General features: G+C 39.0%; 1 protein-coding gene across 1 annotated transcript; it reads left to right on the top strand.

Moving 5' to 3' along the window:
* The first annotated feature begins 267 nt into the window (after window positions 1-267).
* Window positions 268-10,844, top strand: tex2l (testis expressed 2, like). The gene is made up of 11 exons (XM_053341114.1): window positions 268-1,808; window positions 3,690-3,890; window positions 4,544-4,900; window positions 5,573-5,831; window positions 6,153-6,328; window positions 6,453-6,552; window positions 7,553-7,685; window positions 8,892-9,023; window positions 9,351-9,560; window positions 10,437-10,557; window positions 10,644-10,844. The coding sequence occupies exons 1-11, from the start codon at window positions 420-422 to the stop codon at window positions 10,842-10,844; spliced, it is 3,279 nt and encodes a 1,092-aa protein (XP_053197089.1). The 5' UTR covers window positions 268-419.
* Window positions 10,845-22,690: the final 11,846 nt, after the last annotated feature.

Here is a 22,690-nt window from a genome sequence, read left to right as displayed (position 1 = left end):
GCCCTTAAAAAACCCACTAGATTCAAGCCTGAGCTGCCCTAGTTTGTGCAACATTTGGGCTAGAAAGACTTATCTATTTTTGCATGCCTCTAAAACTCACTCAGTATGTGGAGCGACAGCTATGGGAGAGGTGATTACTTGGCTCTGTTTTAGATTCACTAGTCTCCAGTACACAGATCAATGTAAATTTCCAGTAGTTTTCAGAGCTTAATATGGCATGCACACATTAATGCGTAATTGGTACCATGTAAGCAGGTTTTGTAACAATGAGGCCAAAGCATAGAAAATATGTCCTTCTTCTCTCTCCCAGGCTTTATTTGTTCTGCCTCCGAGGCTTAATAATCTAGCTGACCATGTTCTTTATTTATTCTCTTCCAGTGACTCTCGTGTGCCTTGGCTGTGCCATGTGAAGTCAAGAAATGGCAGAGAGTGGAAAAAATGGGGCAGGAGGAAGCGAGGATAAAGGAAGAGAAGGTGGCAGACCTCTCCAGGGGACCCACAGCCCAGTGCGTGACCTCTCCCCATTAGGTGCCACCTCGCTTGGGTCAATGAGGCATCACCCACGAGGGATAGTGATCCAGCTGACCAAGACAGAGGCTGAGTGGGACAGCCTGGATGACAGTGAGCTCATCTTCTCCATTGATCATGATGAGGACTACCCCTCTATCTCTCTGTCAAAGGAGAGGCAGCTCTCTGTTGAGGATGACAGAGGGTTGCGGTCCCAAGCTTTCCATGTCCCTCTTTCTCCCTCGTCCCCTGACTCTCTAGGGAACTGCTCTGCCTCGGGCCCCAGCTTCCTTTCCCCAGGACCCTCCTCACCCACCCACCGACCCCTGGCCAGCCTAGTCAAGTCCCTGTCCACAGAGCTGGAACTGAAAGAAGGCTCCACCCTCAGACCTAAGCCCTTTCTCAGCCTTGTGAAGTCCATCTCCACGGAGATCTCTCGTTCAGAGCCTGAGGTGTCGCAGTCAAAATCTGACTCCCGCCTCAACCTCCACCTGTGGAAGCAGCTGACACAGTCTAAAACCCGCACCAATGGGGACTCTCGTACTGCGCCTCCCTCTCCTTGTGCATACTCCCCTGGTGTAGAGGGTCAGAAAGGGGGCTTCTTCAAAATGGAACTTGAGGACACCAAGAGGAAGCTCTCTGAGGCTGTACATGAACCGCTGAGCAGCATGTTCAATAAAATCATGAGAGAGGAGAGCACAGGCAGCCCCAAACTCCAGTGTAAGACCCAGGGGACTCACCAGGGGAGCTCCAGAGGTTTGGGGCGAGACAGTAGCACAGAAACAGGGATTTCAGAGTCCCCTGTGAGGAGCACTAGGCAAACAGACAGTGATATTTTGCCTGTTTTTGAGTGGCCTTCGGTGAGGCATCCTGGAGGAAGCCACCATAGCACCTGCCCTGTGCATCAGAGCAAACATCACCAGGATGAGGATCTTGAAATATGCACAGATGGGGACATGATGCAAGTATTTGCCATCAAGACCCACAGGCAGACAAGGAGAGTCCCTACAGCACCCCCAGTTAGGACCTCTTGTCTTCCTCAACCCCCTCATCCTCTGCCACGCATGAGTTTATTCTGTGTGGCAGTGCTGTCCTATGGATACTTCATCCTACCTCTGAGTTCATACTTCTCTGGCCTGGCTCTGGGATTAGCATTGGGCTTCTTGCTAGGACTCTTGCTCATTAGGATGGGTTCCTCAAGGTCTCACTATTCAGCTCCTCCATGCAGACCAGCACAGACTCTGTTGGGAGAAGGGATTCTGATGGGTGGGATGGTCAACAGTGAGCCTGACATCCTCAAGGTAAACAGATGAGTCATTAAGGAGATGACTCCTTATTCTCACTTTATTTTCAGCCTCCTCATTCTCACTACAATACACGCACATTTCTTAACATGCAATTATCTTTCTTGAAGAATATCGAGATAACTCTTATAGGTGTGAATCCTCAGAATCATCAGACTAGGAATTTCATTTCTTTGTTCCACCAAACCCTTGATCTCTTAAAGAAATATTTCAGCATTTCAGGAAATGTGCTTATTTGCATTCTGGTGGAATGTTACAATAGATGAGAACCACTCTTATGTCTGTCCTTTAAGTATAAGGCTGGAACCAGCAGTTAGTCACGTTAGCTTATTTAGAACTTCAATGGTCTTTGCATAATGGTCAGATTGTGATCCCAAAAATAGCCAACCAACCAATATTTCTCCAATTCAGTGATGCTCTTGAGAGCAGAACAAGAGCACTGCCTTTTGATTGAAAAAAGGTTCAAAACAAACTGAAATTTAATATCCTTCTGGCCGTGCCACAATAACATAACTGCAGACTATTCTGATTCCTTACCCAAAAAAACAAGTGTAAAACCTCATTAAAAAACCTACTTAGTGAAACTAACAAAGATGTTTAAAGGCTTTTCAGCAAGAGTCCTTGTAATTAGTTTTCATCTGTTCATTTGCTCTGAAACAGCATTAAGTCAACGAGTCACTTCAGCACCTCTGCTGAGTTGTTCCTTCACAGATTAAAGCCTCTGAATGTGGCATGCAACCGCATAAGGTTCCAGGAATGCAATTAAAGACTTTAGTAATAAAACCTGCTGGAGCTGCAGTGATAATTACTGTTCTTCTCCTAGCTGAGCTTGACATAGGGCAACTAGAAAGGATGGCTACCACCCAGACAGTTCCAGTGAGTTTCAGAGGCAATTAGTAGGAGATATGGGCAGAAGGAAGCTGTAATTTGTCAGAGCGTGAGGCAAGTGGGGTTTGGCAAGTGGTGATGGCTGTAAGGGGGGGGTATACTGTTTCTGTGTTGAGATAATTCCCATGTTTGGTCATTAGCAGTTTGGTGTCAGCCTGAAGCCTGAGGTGTTTTTAGAGGTCGTCTTGTTATCTGATGACAGTAAGAAAACAGTTATAGGGTTTAATTGTGGGCACACTTCTGAGATGTAGGCAGAGGCTGCCACCTCTATGAATAAAATTTGAATATAATTTCTATTTATAACACATTGTTTACTACTTAGTTGGGGCATTATAAAGGACAATCACACTTTTAACAGGGATCGGACGACAGCATTCAGCGCAAACACACAGACAACCTAATGAACATTTTTTAGTTGTGTCCCCAAACTTCCATTGTGCTAAAGCATCTGGATGTTTGGGTTGCTTTGACCTTACAGGAAGGAATAGTTTGACATTTTGGGAAATGAGTTGTTTTGTGAGAAAGTAGAGTTAGATGAAAATATTGATAGTAGTGTTTGTACTTAAAGCTTGCAGTTGGAATTTAGAGTTGATTATCTTAGCTAGCATCAAGACTCTAAACCTCACTGATTAACACAATATGTGACATGATTGAACTGTTCCTGAAAGTTATTTATTTTTCTCTAGTACTAGCACATTTTACTGCTTCCTCCAAACCATCTACCCACATATGTTTACACCTAAATTGTCCATGTTACAAAGTCAGCACCATAGAGGTGAATATAATATGTTTGATAGTTTGGGGCAAGTTTGGAGCTAGTCCCTAGAGCAACCAGTGCTGCCTGCTACTGAAAAAGAAACATTTAAAAATCTACTTTTAAGCTGATTGCAAACATTTTCAAGATTGGAGCATTTCCAGATCAAGTGTTTATTACTCACTTGAAAAAGCATAGTATTGAATTTAATTAACACTTCCCCACTGCCTTTCTAGGGCTGGATGAATGAGATACATGATTATGACCCAGAAACCTACCATCCAGCACTGACTCACTCAGTGTTTGCCTCCCTGGAGGGCTCCTGTCTCCGCCTGGACACCCCACGTACAAACATCAGCCGGAGGGCCACTTACGATGAAAGAGTTCCAGAGGCCAGCTTCGTCAAATCACGTTCCTTTCAGCTAGCAAAGAGCAAAGTATGATTACAGCCTACATGTATGAAGGGTATATTTGCGTTATATCTGAGACTGTTTGAATTTTAGTGGGATACACAAAGCTACTACATTTACTAATTAGCACTAAACACAAAGTACAGCTAAGGCTGATGGCAAAGTCATTACTTCTGTGGGTATCTGGTCATAAGCCAAAGTATTGGACAACGTTTTTATAGGTCAACCTGAGAGCTATATGATACACATATCAAATTTCATAGCAATCTATCTAATAGTTGTTGAGACATTTCCCTCAGGGGATCAACAAAGTCAGTATGATACGTCTGAGGGCCGTGACACCGACAGTCCATCCCATAGATCTTGAGATATTTCAGTCAAAATAGATGACTGACCTGACATTACTATCCCTAGCTATCAAAGCTAGCATGAAAATGCATAAGATTAATGCATTGAAGCCAGAATGACAGTTACATTTAGTACTGCATCTGATAGCTTTGTAATACCTGCGTGAAAGCAAACAAATGTGGAGAAAAGCATATTGAATAAAGGTTAATTAGCAAGAAAAAGTCAATTCAATTTCTAAAGTAGGTTACACTCTTCAGCATTAATTAATAGTTCATAAATACAGTGACTGTATTACTGATTTAACGGTTGTTTCTCTGCAACTGTTCCCCAAGGTTCTCCTGCTGCCATCTGTGTTGGCTCGGAAGAGACTGTGGAACCCAAAGTATCCCATCTGTATCCAATTGGCCAGCGGAGCAAACTCTCAGGAGGAGGATGGAGGAAAGTTGGAGGATAGTCAAGAAGAGGAACCAGGGGCAGAACCAGTTAATCCAAGACAAAGTTCTTCTAAACCTGTCAGTGACCCTCCGGCCACTCTTTACCTCTTTGGACGCACAGGGAGAGAGAAGGAGGAGTGGTTTCGCTACTTCCTGTTTGCATCTATGGACACAGAGAGAGAAAAGGAGACAGACAAACAGAGGCCTGGCAGATGTGTGTCCAGATCGGGTATGAGAAACGTAAATAATGCATTAGTGAAGAGAAGGCCTTCAGATAAGGCATCTATACAAATGCTATGTGTGGATTATGGATTACATGCTCCAATTCTTTGCATTTCAATGCCAATCCCTTTCAATAGAACACACAGATCTCACAGTTGCTCAAAAAAAGAATCCATTAGAGACACCAGCTTAGCTTAGTGTATACTGTGTTTTGAATAAAATTACTGGAGTGGGAGAGCAAATATATTACTTATTAGCTTTTTATTTTTTAATACACATCTGCAATTGGATCTGTCATATGTCATACTTCTTTTTCCATTCCCCCACTGAGATATAAAGGAGAAGAAGCTTTGGTTTGAATTTAAAGGAATAGTAGACATTTACAGGAAATTTGCTTGTTTTTCAAGAATTAGCTAGCATCCGGTAAGCTCAGTTTCACATAAAAACATGAAACTGGCTATCCTGGCTCTGTCCAAAAGTAGCAAAATCTTATGCCCCACACGGTTATTACATTCTTTTTTTACTATTTTTTATACATTTTTTCATTGCACACTCAAGATGTGGTTTGCATTTAGTTACTTTTTCCGTGAGTGGTCATTGTAACCAAAAGGCTATGATGTCCAAAACCTTCCTGCTTTGAACCTTATCTCACCCGAGTAGGTAAAGGTTGCCTGTTTTCCCCTAGGTGACCCAACACTGGCACAGAGTATTTGTACCCAAGGTAACGTCCCAAGCAGCAGAGGCTCCAGCAGAGTGGGCAGCAGTGATGAAGACACCCCCTCCACACCTACAGTCCCTAACCCTACAACTTATATCAATCAGACCTCCAGTAACACAAGGGGCCTTTCACTGCTAGACTACCCTTGCTACATGGCTCGTCTCGTGGCTGTCGAGGAGCTGACCCCACTCTCCAGCCCTGGAGCCAGCAGCACAGAGACAAGCCCCACTATCAAAGGAAATGTAAGTCATGCTCGCCGATAAAATTAAGTGAAGAAAATCAAGTGAAGCTGAAGAGACATTCCAGAGCTGGACAGCAACAACATAAACTGAGAGTAAAGAGTGACACAGTGAAATAGCAATGACCAGTAGGTATAAAATTGAATTTGTTATAAGCAATTTTTAAAAAATGAAGTCGAATAAGCTTCCTGGAGTTAAACAAAATATACCAGACAATAATATATCAAATATCAAATGGATCCAAGCTGTTATTATGAAATTACTCTCCTTTACCTCCATCTGTAGCTCTACATTTTTTCAAACCTGCTGTTTTCCTGTCCTTGCTCAGCCCTGACTCGGGTGTCTTTTCCACAGTGTACCTGTGATGTAGCCGAGTACCCTGGGAAGAGCCAGACTGTGTGGGTTAATGCTCTAATTGGTCGAATCTTCTGGGATTTCCTCCGAGAGAAGCACTGGGCCGACGCCGTTTCCCACAAGATCCAGAAGAAGCTCAGCAAAATCAGAGTGCGAGCAGTTTCAGTGAAAATTACCATGGCAATTTAAATTCACAGAAAAAGTTAACTTTTATTATGTGTTACACTTTACACTTTATATTATTTTAAAACTAACTCTGATATACTCTTAACAGCTGCCTTACTTTATGAATGAGCTGACTCTGACGGAGATGGACATGGGCTCCTCTATGCCACAAATCACTGTTACCTCAAGACCAGAGGTTAACCACAAAGGTGAGCACAGACACTGCTAAAAACATGGACACACCAATATGCAAATGCACCACAGGTACTGACGTACTAACAGTATCAAGAGATGAGTGAGAAGATGACCTATCACTTGTGTGATTACAACTGCATACTGCAGCGCCTCAGATCAGACATTGTTATCCTGTCGTAATCTTGCGGAGCTGGGAAGCCATTATGCCATGACCTTCAATATTTAGAACATATTGGCTTGTGTGTGTGTGTGTGTGTGTGTGTGTGTTTAAATCAGCCAATCTGGCAGCCAACACGCCCAATGACAAGGGGAATATACAGTACCAGTCAAAACTTTGGACACACTTTCTTATTGATTTGAATGGGAAAGTGTGTCCAAACTTTTGACTGGTACTGTTAGTGTGTCAGCCAAGCAGCAACAACCACGGCTTGAAATTGAAGCCACGGCAGAAGCCCTTTAAAGCGTAATACAACTGAGTCAGACTATTGTTGCAATATTTCAGTGTAATGTTGCAAGTATAACTTGTACGTTAGTGTTAGTTTCGGTTCAAGGTAGCAAGGTGTAGTGTAAAAGGCAACATTTTGCAATCCTTATTTGGAATGTCCTGGCTCCAAATGGAAAAGATGGCACCGACTGTATGCAGCAGCTCTGGGCTTCAATGTGGCTCCAATGCAAACCAATTGGCCTTGCTATGTCCCTTTTTATATCGTCTATAGTGTCAGCGTGTGTGTGACAGTGACCACATGACCCATTTTACTCTTATATGGCCATCAACAAGTAATCCTGTTATCAGCTTGTCCCTGTTTTTTCCTGCTCTGTCCGCATGTGTCAGCCCCTAAGAGAGGTTTATAATCCGTTGTAATAATTATGAATTTTCAAGGTTTGATAATCACAGTGAAAGCTGTTTAATCTGCCTACTGAGCAGTGTGTGTCCAGTCCAGATTAGATTGTGTGTATGACCTTTGTTTTAATTTGGGTAGTCTGGTGCTGACCTCTTTGTGCTGCTACCTGCAGGCTTGTGGGTGGGGCTGCAGCTGGTCTACACTGGTGCTCTGCAGATGACCCTGCAGACCAAGTTCAACCTGTCCAAGCTGGGCAAAGAAGGTGGCCAAGACATGGACTGTACAACTGATACTGGCAGCCCACGGTTAGTTAGTTTTAAAGTCAAACTTATTTAATTAAAATTGTAATTAAATTATAATTAAATTGCCACTTGTCTTGTGCCCTGTTGGAGAAATTAAAATTTTACATTCTCTGATTTTGTGATGCCCCCCCCCCTAGTTTTGAATTATTTGGATAAAATACTATTCCATCATCCATGTACGTAGCTGGAATCCTTATTTCAATATAGCAAATCAAATCTTCCATAAAGCGATAATGTTTACCAAAGGCAGAGCAGACAGTCACACTGAGCCTGATAGCATCCTGCTACACAACACAAACAGACAGACTCTGAACTACAACCTACATTAGCTGTCCTGCTAAAGTTGACTTCTTATCTAATTTAAACAAAGAAGAACACACGTCTGGACGGTAGCTTGTTGAACGAGTCACCAGTTAAACATTGACTGGGTAATGATACAACACTAACATATCTTAGCAAGGCAATTATCTGCTCAGCTGCAGCACATTAAACATAGCATGTAAACATAGCTGAAAATGTCAACCTGGACTTGCTATATATGCTGGTTTGGTTGTTACTCATTAAAATCTCTGTTCACGACATGCTGTGTGCCCGTGACTTGTAGCTACAGCTGTTTATTTCCAAGACGCCTTTTCTTATTTCCAAAAAACAATTCATGTTAAAAGCTATGTTGACATTATTTTTGACTGCAAAGAGGAACTGTAATTTCAATTGGACTTTGTTAAATAATTAAAACCATTATTAACTAGCACACCAGTTAGTCACACTCACATTGTACTGGTACACAGGTAGCATTAGGCTAGTATCAGTTTCAGAGGCAGTAGTGATAGCAGAAATAGTATTATCCCTTTAAAAAAAATATATTTTATAGTCTTACACACAAATTCACACCTACACATTCCACTGTCTCTTTTAATCCCTCCAATCTCTCATCTACAGGGCAGAGCCTCACATCACATTGATTAGCAAAGACCTGCCCGCCTGTCACAGACCCACACTGGTAGGGATTAAGGTCCAGGCAAAGCGTTACATTAGCTGTCTTTGTGGTGCACCAAAAGCTGTACACCCATGCAAATATCTGTGTTTGTAAACCTTTATCTGCCACTGAGTCACAGATTTTCTCATAAGCAGTATCAGTGCATTGGGGTGTCAGTTGGGTTCAAATCCGCATAGCTAAATTTAACCTTTTGAATGCATCCAACCATACAGGCCCATCCTCAGCGTGTTGGCAGACAGCGATGAGGAATCCTCCAGTGCTGGTTCATCTGATGAGGAAGAACTGCTCCTCTCTGAGCCTCAGGGGCTGGTGGGGGAGAAGGCATCCACCCCAGCTACTGAAGGGTAAATGCTGTCACTGTATGAAATGAATATCATATGACGCCAAAGTGAGATTTTTAAATAAGTCAGAATACCTTTAAATAAAGCTTCCTCCAAAAATAACAGTGTGACTGCTATTAATTAACACCACTGAGTGTTACTTCTACCCGTCTGTCTTGTGAATGCTATGTTTTCTAGAGCAGAACAAAATAAACTGTGCTGACATTACACTCCAGATGGCTGCCACTTTCATTACAGATTTTGGCTTCTCCTGGCATCTGAATGCTAAATGTACTCCCAAAATTCGAGATCAAACACTGTCTTCTCCTGTCCTCTAATCTTCTCTTACAGCACAGGAGGTGGGAGGACTGGAAGGAAGATTTTGAGATTTGTAGACAAAATCGCTAAATCCAAGTATTTCCAGAAGGCGACGGAGAACGAGTTCATTAAGAAGAAGTTTGAGGAGATGTCAAACACACCACTGCTGCTTACTGTAGAGGTTCAAGAGCTGTCAGGGACTCTGGTTGTCAACATCCCACCGCCCCCCACAGACAGGATATGGTAGGAAAAGAAATGCAGAGGCTACATGCTGTGGTGTCTGAAACTGTGTCTGTCAAAGTAGGGTGACACAGAGTTGGTTCTTCAGCATTGAGATAGATGATATATTTACAAAGCATACATACATACATACATACATACATAAAAACAGAAAACCTTCAAAAAATGTGAAACTGTCCTTTTAATAACATTAGTTGTCATTTAATTCAACTTAATCTATTTTTTTAAATTAAATTTTAATTTCTTATGATTTTTTTCTAAAATATTCAAATTGTTTTCTGTGTATATTTTTCATATAATACTTCTTTTTACAGTTTTTACAGTCTTTTTAAAATGCAATAAACAGTATTCTCCCACTGTTATTTGTGTTTCTAAAGATAATGTCTCAATTGTAAAACATTGTCATCGGCAATTGAAATTCTTTGAAAAGAATTTGTCCATCAGTAATTTACTCTTTGTTTAATGGCCACTTGTTTGCCTAACAACCCAATCGACATTAGGAAGAGTAAATTCCAGATTTGTTGCTATTTTAGTGGTTTTGTGTGTAGAAATTGAGATTTGCTTCTTTATTATAGATTGTACAGTACATCATTTAAAAATATATCTATTTCACATCTATTTCACCCCTCATGCCATGAATGTGCTGCAACTTGAGAAACAACACTAACTCAAAAACACAAACAAGCAGCATGTTGTGGTGTGACTCATTTTTCACACTTAATCCCCTGCCAAAACAACTTTTATTTATTCTACCAGTTATTTTTCATTGTGTACTGAAAGTGTTTCAAGCACTGAGAAAAAATGAGACTGAAATATGTCTGATTAGGTCTGAATATCGATGTGATGCATTTGGTTTAAATGTAAGTATTTCTTCTGTAGGTACAGTTTCTGTGTGCCACCCAAGCTGGATCTCCACGTGCGTCCAAAACTAGGAGAGAGGGAGGTGACTTTATGTCATGTGACGGAATGGATTGAAAAGAAACTGCAGGATGAGTTCCAGGTAAAAAAAAAAAAAAAACAACAATCCACTATTTCATGCCTCCTCTCAGCAACATAAGAAATCTCAATCACATTTTCTGTCTCCAGAAAGTGTTTGTGCTGCCAAACATGGATGACATCTACCTGCCCCTAATGCACTCAGGGGTGGACAGCCCTCAGTCATCCCAGCCTCTGTTCTCTCAGTCCCAACAGTCCCAAAGCTCCTCCACAGAGTCCATAGAGAGGATCCCACCTAAGATCTCTGAGGCAGAGTCTGACTCGTGCCTCACTGTTGACGATCAGTTATAACCCAAAATGCAAAATGGATTAATCACACTATACAACATATTTACAGTGTTTTGTCTCCAGAGCAGTGCTGTCTGTAGGAAATGTTTGTAACTAAAACTTTAACCTGCAGCTGAGATTCTTAAAAAATGCAAAAAGATGGACGTCTAATGTTTGTTTTTACCATCTAAAAGGATAAACTTCATTATGTGGTATAGTCAGAGTGACATGCTGTCTGTTACCTTCAAGTGATACCTTTTTTGCAAACGTTTACATGTGAATGATCCCTATGAGATTATGCTGTATATACACATACAGTATATATGTATTTGCTGCTTTGATGTTTACAGCTCAGTGTCATTTTGGACATCAGACGATGGAGATTATTAAATAAAAGCTGGAAAAACACTTCAGATCTGTTGTTTTATTCTCCCAATTGTCCATGCACATAGTAATTATATAAAACCCTGATGGGGCAAATCTCAATAACATGTTCATGAATCTTTTTATTTAGTTCTTGCACACACTGTACTTACATTAACTCATGTGCAGCCCTTTTGTGGATATTTCTATATTTTCAGTGATTCAAACTTCAGTCAGTTATTGCAAACGAAGCAATTGGAGTTTTATTTGAGGTAAACTTTAGTTAAGTCACTCCTTAAGGTAAAAAGTGGTGTTTCAGCACCCAATACCCAGTCACAGGAATAGTCAGCAACAGCAAAAAGCACAACCACTCACACTGTAGTCACAGCAAGTGGCTTTAGTTGCAGATTGGTCACAACAGGGAAGATTAAATTCAACATGGCTGCAGGCTTCAGTGTGTTGGTGGAAAAGCAGATTCATGTAAAATGTTAATCTGTAAAGTAACTACTACTGTACCATCAGTTCAATAAGCAGAGATCAGCTGGAAGTGTGTTCCAATATTTATTGGCGTTATAGACAGAAAGAGTTTTGATGATTTGACATCATCGATTTGAAGCATCTTCATAAAGGGTAAGCCCTTTTGAAGATGAGCGTCAAATCATTATGGTGATGGGGAGAGGGTTGATTACACAACAGTAGGTCTAAAAGACAGGATGTCAGAATTGCAGCAATATTTAACGAATGGCATCTAGAGACTGGCTTGAGTAATTTAGCAGAATGTGAGGAAGTATATATGTTGCATTACATCTACACAGCAGTTAAGATGGAGACCAAAGTGCAGTCCTTGAATAGATGCACTTAATGACTTATTTGCCCTCCATATGCAAGGGATCATTGAAACTCACTTCATAATTTGTTAGAGTTTCTTATAAACAAATGTTTTTCACTGCTGTATATTGCAGATGAAACATCAGCTTGCTACTCTTACAAGAAGGGAGAAAAGAATGACGCATTCAGCAGAAAAAAATACATCACAAAGGAGGGGAGATGAGCACAGAGCTGACAAAATTTGAGGCAGAGATCAAATGACTGTTGTCATCTCAGATGCAGCTTCATTTAAAAGAGGAGACTGGGTGAGTCAGGAGAAATGTGCTTTTTGTGCCTAAAAAAAGCAACCAGATACCCCAATTCATTTTCATCACGGTTTAGCCTAATCTGTTTTTAAAATGTAAGAACTGGAGTTCAATTTCGTGATTGCTTGAGCTGGCCTTGAAACTGGAAAAGCTCACAGTTAGGAATATTGACGTATATTTTTATTTGCCATGATAAGACATTGGAGCAAACTGATGCAAATGCAACAGAATTGTATCAAATGCTCATCTGTTATAGAACAGACAAGCTAATTAATCACAGAAACAAAGATATCAATACATTTTCAACAAAATGACAACAAAACATGGAGGAAACACAGCTTGTACAAAATGTGAAACAAATGGGAAATAAATAAAAAAGTCCTGATGCATAAAATGAAATCACATGGGAAAGAAGTGTGATAACGTGTGGGAGGTTGTGTGTGTGTGTATATGTGTGTGTGCACATGTGTCACTCTGTGGGAGTGTATTCCTGATGATTTACTTGCAGTATGGTTCATTAGACAGGCCTTAGGTCTGTGTGCAGAGAAGAGAATGAGATGAAAATTCATTACAGCAAATGTGAGTTGAGATCGTCAACCTTATGAGATCATTTATAAAACAAGGAGCATATTTACACAAAAACAGAATAAAACAAACAAATCAGGCTGAAACCAAAAGTCTATGGTTTACATGTAGAAGAAAATGCTTTGCACTTCTGTACATTACATTACATTTCTCTAATTCAATTTATTGTCAGTTTTGTTCCTGCAACATGACTTCCTGCTGATTTCTTGTCAATCAAACAGTCAGGTCTTCATCTCTGGATTTTCTGTTGATGAAGTTTAAGTGTGTGTGTGTGTGTCCCCCCTCGGGGACACCCTATTTTCTTAATTAAGTGGAAATATCCAAAACACATGGCAAACATTTTTGAAAGTATCTTCACAGGATCCCATTATAATACAGAGTCTACATGCAAGCCTTAGAGGGCAGCACCTGTTTATCATTTTTCAGGGAGTAGCACAGCACTCATTCCATCTGCCAACAGCTTTACTTCCCCAGCATCTCTCTTATCATCATTCTTCATCTCCTTATCGCCATTAAATGTCATAAAGTGTCAGACATACTACAATATATGTGATACCTAATAATATGCGCTTAATCAGTTTGTCTAAGATAAGCATGTTCATGTACATGTGGTTGAGTCTGGTGTAGTTGAACAGGATATCAAGTCAGTACTGAGAATAAGCTATTTACTAAGGACTTATTCAAGTCAGTCGCTCACAGGTGTGAACTGGAGCTTGGGGTCGGTGTCTGTTGGGAAAATAGAGGTTCTTATATCATTTATAGAGCGTGTACTGTACACATGGTGAAATATTGAGTTTTCACTTATTATGTCTCAAATTACCACCACTGAAGTATGCATGAATTCTTTTTTCATCTTCATCTTCATTTTCTTCTTCTTCTTTTTTAATATATTTTTTATGTTCATTTCATGTCATAAGAAATATTTCATTATGTTACTATTCTAACTCACTGTACCTCCAAATAACTTACAAAAGGTCCCCAAAGCACTAAAACACATAGGAGACACTTCTACTAATTCAGAAGAGAAAACTGTACCAATACATCTATGTACGTAACAGATTCAGATTTTATTCACCAAATATAGCAAATAGAATATGATGCATTAATACTGATCAAACAATCCAGCATTATGTATGGGTTTAAGTACATTGTGCCAATAATACCTCTCTTTCACTTTTCACTTTTAAGTAAACATTTGAATGCAGGACTTTTTCAGTAGTTTTACAGTTTAGTCTTAAGAAAACAGTTTAGACTTACTTCTATCATTAACAATACCAACATTGCCTGTTAGAGAAAATATTAAAAATAAACCAACAGAGACTTCATGCAAGACCTATTTTTATCCTTCCTTTAATCTGCTATTCAAAAAAAGGAATGTGATTCCTTTAAGGAAGTCAGCTACCTTTTTCCCAGAGTCAGTATCTTTATGAGATCATCAGCAAAAAAATCTTTAATACTCATTTTTCCATAATGTTTTGCACTAAATATAATCTGTTTTGCATCAAATATAAAGAGTGGGAATTTAGTTATGGTTATTATGACATAATTATAGATAGTAGTGATAGCCTTCCACAGAGTAATTTGTTAGTTTCCTTGAACGAGATATGACACGTTTCCTGCCACTTCCTCAAGGTTTGTGCTTACTGTAAATACAACACACACACACACACACACACACACACACACACACACACACACACACACACACACACACACAAATGCACACACACACACACACACACACACACACACACACACACACACACACACACACACACACACCATAAAACTCGTGGGGCGTGTGCTGACAATGTAACCAGAGGATCACTTTTCCCATCAAGAACATTAATCATTCACCTCAGATTTCCTTGTAAACACAGTAAATCCTTTCTGCATTCTTTGATTGTTGTCGCTCGGCATTCCAATGTTGCACAAGTTCAAAATTTCAACAAAGGTATAGCCCACATTTCAGCAGAGACTTTTTGTTTGACTTTTGAAATCTCCATAATCCCTACTTTCTACCTTAACTTTCTATTTCTCCATCCAGCTATTTTACACAGTTTTGAATTTGAAGAATATTTTTGGATTGAAACTGTTCAGCTCTGAAATGTTGAAAAGTTGAAAAAACTCAAAAAAAAATTGTGACAATCAACAAATAGAAGATACCAAGTGAGAGGTAATCATTTTTCTACTATGTGATGGCAGTGCATTCTGTTTCCACTTCATTTCCATCTTCTCATTCTTGGTTTACTTTACATAGCAAATATTCTACACATTACAACACTATACACTATACTATTCTACACTACTACTGCTAGTGAGTCTACGGTCACACTAACAGCAGTGAGCCTTTGATACAACGGTGCTTTGAGCTAAATGCTAACATCGAAATGCTAACATGCTTATATCGACGATGCTAACATGCTGATGTTTAGCAGGTAATGTAATATTTAGCATATTTTTTATTTAGTATGTTAGCATGTAAATATCTACAAATTAGCATTAAACACAAGGCACAGAGGAGCCTGATGGGAATGACATAGTTCTGTTGATATCAATGTAAAGCCATTAGGATGCTTATGTACACAATATGTATTTCAGTTTAGTGATGGACTGACACACTGGTATTTCCACCCAGATAGGCCAAACATTCCACTCATAAACCAACATAAAGTCAATATTTGATGGGAAGCCACAGCCTCAAGAATATTTACTTAACTCATGAAACAGACAAGGGGTATCCAGGCCAAGGCCTCACACCATCTATCACTTGTTCAAGTCCTTCCCCTCTGGGAGGAGATACAGACAAAACCAAAGTCACCAGACAGAACAACATTTTTCCCATGCACCATGAAACTCATTAACCCCAAACCTAACTCCCCCATTAGCCTACAGACCAGCTGCTTTCTGCCCTGTACCTGCCACTTAACCGCCCCACCATCCCTCCACCCAGCTTAACACTGTCATTATAGCAGTGTCTAGCTTTTTATTTATTTGCTTTTTTTCATCGTACCCACCCATCAGAAGTAGCTTTTTTTTCTTACAACACACTCACTGTTTTTGATCAGTAATACAGTGAACCCCTGCAGATAGATTATCATCATCTCAGTTACACAAAGCCTTGCTTACTGCCTTAAAATGAGATCCTAACCCAGAATCCTAAAAATGTTTTTGACAGTAATATGCAATCATGCAGCAACGTTCTGAATGCATGAAACCCCCTTATTTTCATCCGTCAGTACTAATTGGACAAATGTTTTGTGAAATTACACGAAGACAAAACTACAGACTTCCAGCAACACAGTGCAGAAAGGATTTAATGTGTTGTGAGGAGTAAATGTAGTGTTGTTTTGAGCTCACTGCACGTTTTCCAGTCTATGCGATCATTAGCAAGTATTTCAGGGTAAGTCAGTGTATTTATTTAGTGTCAGTGTCAGTTTATTTATTTAGTGTGTTGTCAGAATGTCAGGATCACAATGAATAAGGAATGTGTGTTAGGAAATGAGTTGACCTCACTGTCAAATAAGAATTCGTATTTATAATGTGTGGTTCTTACCAGTGCCACAAACAGTAAAAGAAACTGGATGGATTTTGAACTGCACATTATCTAATCTAATAAAATCCTACAAACTGGCTAGCTGGATGGTGAAATGTTAATGCTAGCATCTATAATGGATTGCAATATTGTTCTGTCAGTTGTTCCACCACTTTAGTGCAAACTGACATGACTAGTCTCAACAACTAGGCCCATTGGGTAGACTGCCTTGAACATTATTGAACTAATACTGTTGCTTTAGATGTCCTATTAATTCACAGATGATCTGTACCTCTGTTATGTTAGAGATTATTCTAACATTTGAAAAGGCACCAAGACAGTGTATCCATTTTGATCTTGAATATGACTTGATGCTGTAGGTTTCCCAGCAACCTTTCACAGCTTGTTTGGTGACTGAAACCAGGCTACCCATTTATGGTTTGGTTTCTTCATGTCATATGAGTTATCAGCAACTGCCATCTGTACAATACCAGTTCCATTCAGTAACTGTCAATCTGCTCCTCCCTATAATTATCCTCCCTTGAGTAACGTCACTGTATTGTCCTTGGTTACATGATATAGTCACATGAACCATATTTTCTCTTTGTATATCAGTGTGTGTAGCACGCCAAATGTGGGTGAGTCCTAGAATAATGACAAAGTTATACAATGTTTTCACAATAGGCGTCCTGGCTTAAAAAAAAATTAAAAAAACACAACAACAAAGGAAATGCTGAACCACTATGATTCAAGTTAGATGTTAACAATAGATCAGAAGGCACTGTTATTTAACTTGTCTGATTTGGTCACTGTTAGCGATATCCCGCATTTCCTAAAAATCCACCCACATTTTTCTATTTAGCGGTAGAATGATTTTGCAGTCAGGTGTAGAGATAAAAAGCCTCAAGAAAAAGATAGAGATTGTTGAATAATGTCAGATATTCATGATGACTGCGCAAAAATGTGCACATCTCTTTTTTGTCATGACTTAAAGTATGAAGAAAGTGAACAGTGGAGAGAGCTTTTTTGAACTAAACAGCTTTATGTCAATGCTATTTGTCAATGCACACTGTCACATACAGCAAATAAGTCAGTAACGTCTAAATCAGAGCACATTTTATTGTAATAGATTACAGCTGATTCTACTCTACTTTCCTAGTTTAACATAGTGACACTTTTACTAAATGCTTTGCTATCTGGAAATATCTCAATATGATACATTTGAACAGTTATCCATATGACTAAGAAAAATAATAATCAAAGAGCAAAATGTTAACAAAACAGGTATAGTACCGTATCACATACAGTGTTATGTGCAAGGGTGCTCAATAGTGTATTTTTTTAATTTATTAAAACAAGAATACTAAATCCAAATTTACAGTGTGCACATGGTATTCATATTGTATTGGTAAAGCTGCATTAAGAAATATTTTAAGTTAATATTATTAAGTTGTTATAGTAAAATGTTATGTACACACATCTTAAGTAACATTAGCATTCATTTGGAATCTCATTTCTGCTCCTCTGACTGATACCAAATGTTGTTCTCCTACCTCTGTTTTGGTCACCACCAACTTCTATAGACAATAACAGGCTGTTTAGCTGCTAAATTAGCAGCTAGTTCCAAGTTAACCTAACTGACCTTTGGTACTGAGCAGACATTGTACAATTGATTTTTCTGTGTTTAGTTTTTTGGGGGTTCTGCTCACTGTGACTGGAAACAAGCTTGATGAGGTCAGACTGGCCTTGTTCTGACCTTGTTCTGACATATGGTATTGAAGTTGAACGTTTAATAGTTTTCCCTCATAATCCTTCTTTATCAGACCATTATTTAATAACGTTTGAATTCCTATTACTGGACTATACGCCGTTAGACAAACATGTTCTTACTAGATGTCTGTCTGATGGTGTTGTCACTAAATTTAAAGAAATAATTCCATCAGTACTGAACTCAGTGCCATGTCTCAATACAACAGAGATGACTTATTCTAACTTTAGTATCAGTGTGTGTAGCACGCCAAATGTGGGTGAGTCCTAGAATAATGACAAAGTTATACAATGTTTTCACAATAGGCCTCCTGGTTTAAAAAAACAAAACCGTACACATACAAAGAATTGAAAGAAATTTAAAAAAACACAACAACAAAGGAAATGCAGAATCACCATGATGCAAGTTAAATCTTAATAATAGATCAGAAGGCATTGTTATTTATCTTGTCTGATTTGGTCACTGTTAGCGATATCCTGCATTTCCTAAAAATCCACCCACATTTTTCTATTAAGCGGTAGAATGATTTTGCAGTCAGGTGTAGAGATAAAAAGCCTCAAGAAAAAGATAGAGATTGTTGAATAATGTCAGATATTCATGATGACTGCGCAAAAATGTGCACATCTCTTTTTTGTCATGACTTAGTATGAAGTATGAAGTATGAAGAAAGTGAACAGTGGAGAGAGCTTTTTTGAACTAAACAGCTTTATGTCAATGCTATTTGTCAATACACACTGTCACATACAGCAAATAAGTCAGTAACGTCTAAATCAGAGCACATTTTATTATAATAGATTACAGCTGATTCTACTCTACTTTCCTAGTTTAACATAGTGACACTTTTACTAAATGCTTTGCTATCCGGAAATATCTCAATATGATACATTTGAACAGTTATCCATATGACTAAGAAAAATAATAATCAAAGAGCAAAATGTTAACAAAACAGGTATAGTACCATATCACATACAGTGCTATGTGCAAGGGTGCTCAATAGTGTATTTTTTTTATTTATTAAAACAAGAATACTAAATCCAAATTTACAGTGTGCACATGGTATTCATATTGTATTGGTAAAGCTGCATTAAGAAATATTTTAAGTTAATATTATTAAGTTGTTATAGTAAAATGTTATGTACACACATCTGAAGTAACATTAGCATTCATTTGGAATCTCATTTCTGCTCCTCTGACTGATACCAAATGTTGTTCTCCTACCTCTGTTTTGGTCACCACCAACTTTTATAGACAATAACAGGCTGTTTAGCTGCTAAATTAGCAGCTAGTTCCAAGTTAACCTAACTGACCTTTGGTACTGAGCAGACATTGTACAATTGATTTTTTGGTGTTTAGTTTTTTGGGGGTTCTGCTCACTGTGACTGGAAACAAGCTTGATGAGATCAGACTGGCCTTGTTCTGACCTTGTTCTGACATGTGGTATTGAAGTTGAATGTTTAATAGTTTTCCCTCATAATCCTTCTTTATCAGACCATTATTTAATAACGTTTGAATTCCTATTACTGGACTATACGCCGTTAGAAAAACATGTTCTTACTAGATGTCTGTCTGATGGTGTTGTCACTAAATTTAAAGAAATAATTCCATCAGTACTGAACTCAGTGCCATGTCTCAATACAACAGAGATGACTTATTCTAACTTTAGCCCTCCCCCCAGATTGACTATGTTGTTGATAGTGCTGCAGACTCACTGAGAACAACTCTGAACTCCACTGCCCCTCTAAAAAAGAAGGTGATTAAACAACAGAGAACAGCTCCATGGTACAATTCCCAAACTAGACAATTAAAGCAAACTTCACGGAAATTAGAATAGAATATGAATAAGAATATGAATATGGCGTTCTACTAAATTAGAAGAATCTCACTTAGCCTGGCAAAACAGTCTTAAAGCATATAAGAAGGCTTTAACTCTCAGTAGTGATGACTTCATGAATTTCTTTAATGATAAAATGTTAACCATTAGGGACAAAATCAAAATTGTTGTTAAACCTGATACTGTTTTTCTACAGTCGACCTTATAGAATTAACTTCAATGATTACTTCATCCAAACCATCAACTTGTCTCTTAGACCCGATTCCAACTAGGCTGCTCATGGAAGTATTCCCCTCAGTTAGCACTTCCTTATAAGATATGATTAATCTGTCTTTGGTGACAGGTTATGTACCACAGTCCTTTAAGGTAGCTGTAATTAAACCACTTCTTAAAAAGCTGACTCTTGATTCAGAGGTTCTAGCCAACTATAGGCCGATGTCGAACCTTCCCTCTCTCTCCAAGATCCTTGAGAAAGCAGTTGCTGTGTAACTTTCTACATAGTAACAGTTTATTTGAGAATTTTCAGTCTGGATTTAGAGCTCATCATAGCACAGTTTATAGCACAAGTTATTGTGCTTGGTCCTAAACACCCTAGAAATTCATTATCAAATGACATAACTACTCTGGATGGCATTACTCTGGCCTCCAGCACCACTGTAAGGACCTAGAGTTATATTTGATCAGGATCTGTCCTTTAATTCCCACATAAAACAAATTTCAAGGACTGCCTTCTTTCATCTGCATAATATTGCAAAAAATAGACATATCCTGTCTCAAAATGATGCTGAAAAACTACTCCATGCATTTGTTACTTCTAGGCTGGACTACTGTAATTCATTATTATCAGGTTGTCCTAACAAGTCTCTAAAGACTCTCCAGCTGGTCCAGAATGCAGCTGCTCGTGTTTTGACAAAAACTAGAAAGAGAGATCATCTTCTCCCATCTTGGCTTCACTGCATTGGCTTCAGAATAGAATTCAAAATCCTTCTCCTCACCTTTAAAGCTCTCAATAGTCAGGCTCCATCATATCTTAAAGAGCTTATAGTACCTTATGTACCTACTAGAACACTGCGCTCCCAGCATGTAGGTCTACCTGTGGTTCCTAGTATCTCTAAAAGTAGAACAGGAGGCAGAGCCTTCTGCTATCAGGCTCCTCTCCTGTGGAACCATCTTCCAGATTTGGTCCGGGGGGCAAACACCCCCCCTACATTTAAGAGTAGGCTTAAAACGTTCCTTTTTGATAAAGCTTATAGTTAGGGCTCTTAGAGCTCTTAGCTTATGCTGCTATAGGCTTAGACTGCCGGGGGACTCCTATGATGCACTGAGCTCCTCTCTCCTCCTCCCTCTCTCTCTCTATCCATCCATCTATATCCATTAACATTCATGTTCTATTAATGCATTTAATAACCTAAACTTCTTCCCTGGAGTTGTCTGTGCTTTCTGGTCTCACAGGTAATCTGGGCCTGTAGACGTCCGGATGACAGATTCCAGTCCCGGACCTTCTGGCTTCATTGTTGATTTTCATTGTGCTTCTCTCCTCTATCCTTCCTTTCTCTCCTCTCAACCCTAACCAGTCGAGGCAGATGGCCGCCCACTCTGAGTCTGATTCTGAGGTTTCTTCCTGGTAAAAGGGAGTTTTTTCTTGCCATTGTTGCTCATGTGGGAATGTTGGGTCTCTTTAAAGTTAAAACCTGAAGAGTTCGGTTTAGAACCTGCTCTATGTGTAAAGTGCCTTGAGATAACTCTGTTGTGATTTGGCGCTATACAAATAAAGATTGATTGGAAATAAAGATTGACTGGCTAGCAACAAAACCAAATGCATTATCCAAAATAGTAAAAGGCTCATAGAGCTGAGGGGACTTTTGAGGATGAGAATGCTGTGCTTGTCACTACTAGCAACCCCTTTAACATGACAGTTATCTGATCCATCATCAATATAAAATATTGAACAGTGCATCTTTTAGCTTAAGACATTTAGTATAACAGTGATGCCACTTCTGTAGCTCTCTCTAACCCTCATAATGTAAATGGAAATACATGAAAAGTTATGGATACCCACACATAGACCCACTTGGTTCTCATCTGCCCATTAAGTACTTGTGAATGAAAGACATCTTTTAACTTCTTTTGCAAATTTGATTTTATTGAAATGTTCATTAAACTTACACACTGTGAACTTCATAATGTAGTAAAGGAAGGGACAACAACATATTCATACAATATTAAATAATCAGTAAGTAAGAGCTTGTTCTGACACGATACACATTTTTGTTTGCTGACAGCTTGTTTACCACACCCAACATATTTATAACCTATTTATGACAATAACCTGAACAACCTGCTGGAAAAATAATGTACAGTTCATTGAGAGTCCTTTATGTATGTAGATCTAGTACATGACGTACAATATGGCAAAATACCAAAGTAGTTAGTGATTACGTACTACTGCTACTATTAATGACATACCAAAAAGAGTACATAATAAGTCAGTTACATAATCTTTCATCAGCCTGCAATAATGCATTGATTTCTACATCAGAAGAAAGAGTAATACACCTTTAAAATACAGTTCAATGGAAATATTTAACCTCTTGAACTCCAATAATCCACTTAGACATCCCCCCCAAGTGGATTCAATGTTAGAAAAAATATTTT

The sequence above is a fragment of the Scomber japonicus genome, chromosome 20 (genome assembly GCF_027409825.1).
Source record: "Scomber japonicus isolate fScoJap1 chromosome 20, fScoJap1.pri, whole genome shotgun sequence".
Classification (NCBI taxonomy): Eukaryota; Metazoa; Chordata; class Actinopteri; order Scombriformes; family Scombridae; genus Scomber; species Scomber japonicus.
Note: the sequence above shows the minus strand (reverse complement) of the source record. Positions and strands in the feature narration are given on the sequence as shown.

Excerpts from the sequence above, each read along its gene's own strand:
- tex2l (XM_053341114.1), top strand. The coding sequence starts at position 420 with ATGGCAGAGAGTGGAAAAAATGGGGCAGGAGGAAGCGAGGATAAAGGA. Across the intron at positions 6,329-6,452 it reads AGAAGCTCAGCAAAATCAGA|CTGCCTTACTTTATGAATGA; the intron begins GTGCGAGCAGTT and ends TACTCTTAACAG. Across the intron at positions 9,024-9,350 it reads TCCACCCCAGCTACTGAAGG|CACAGGAGGTGGGAGGACTG; the intron begins GTAAATGCTGTC and ends CTTCTCTTACAG.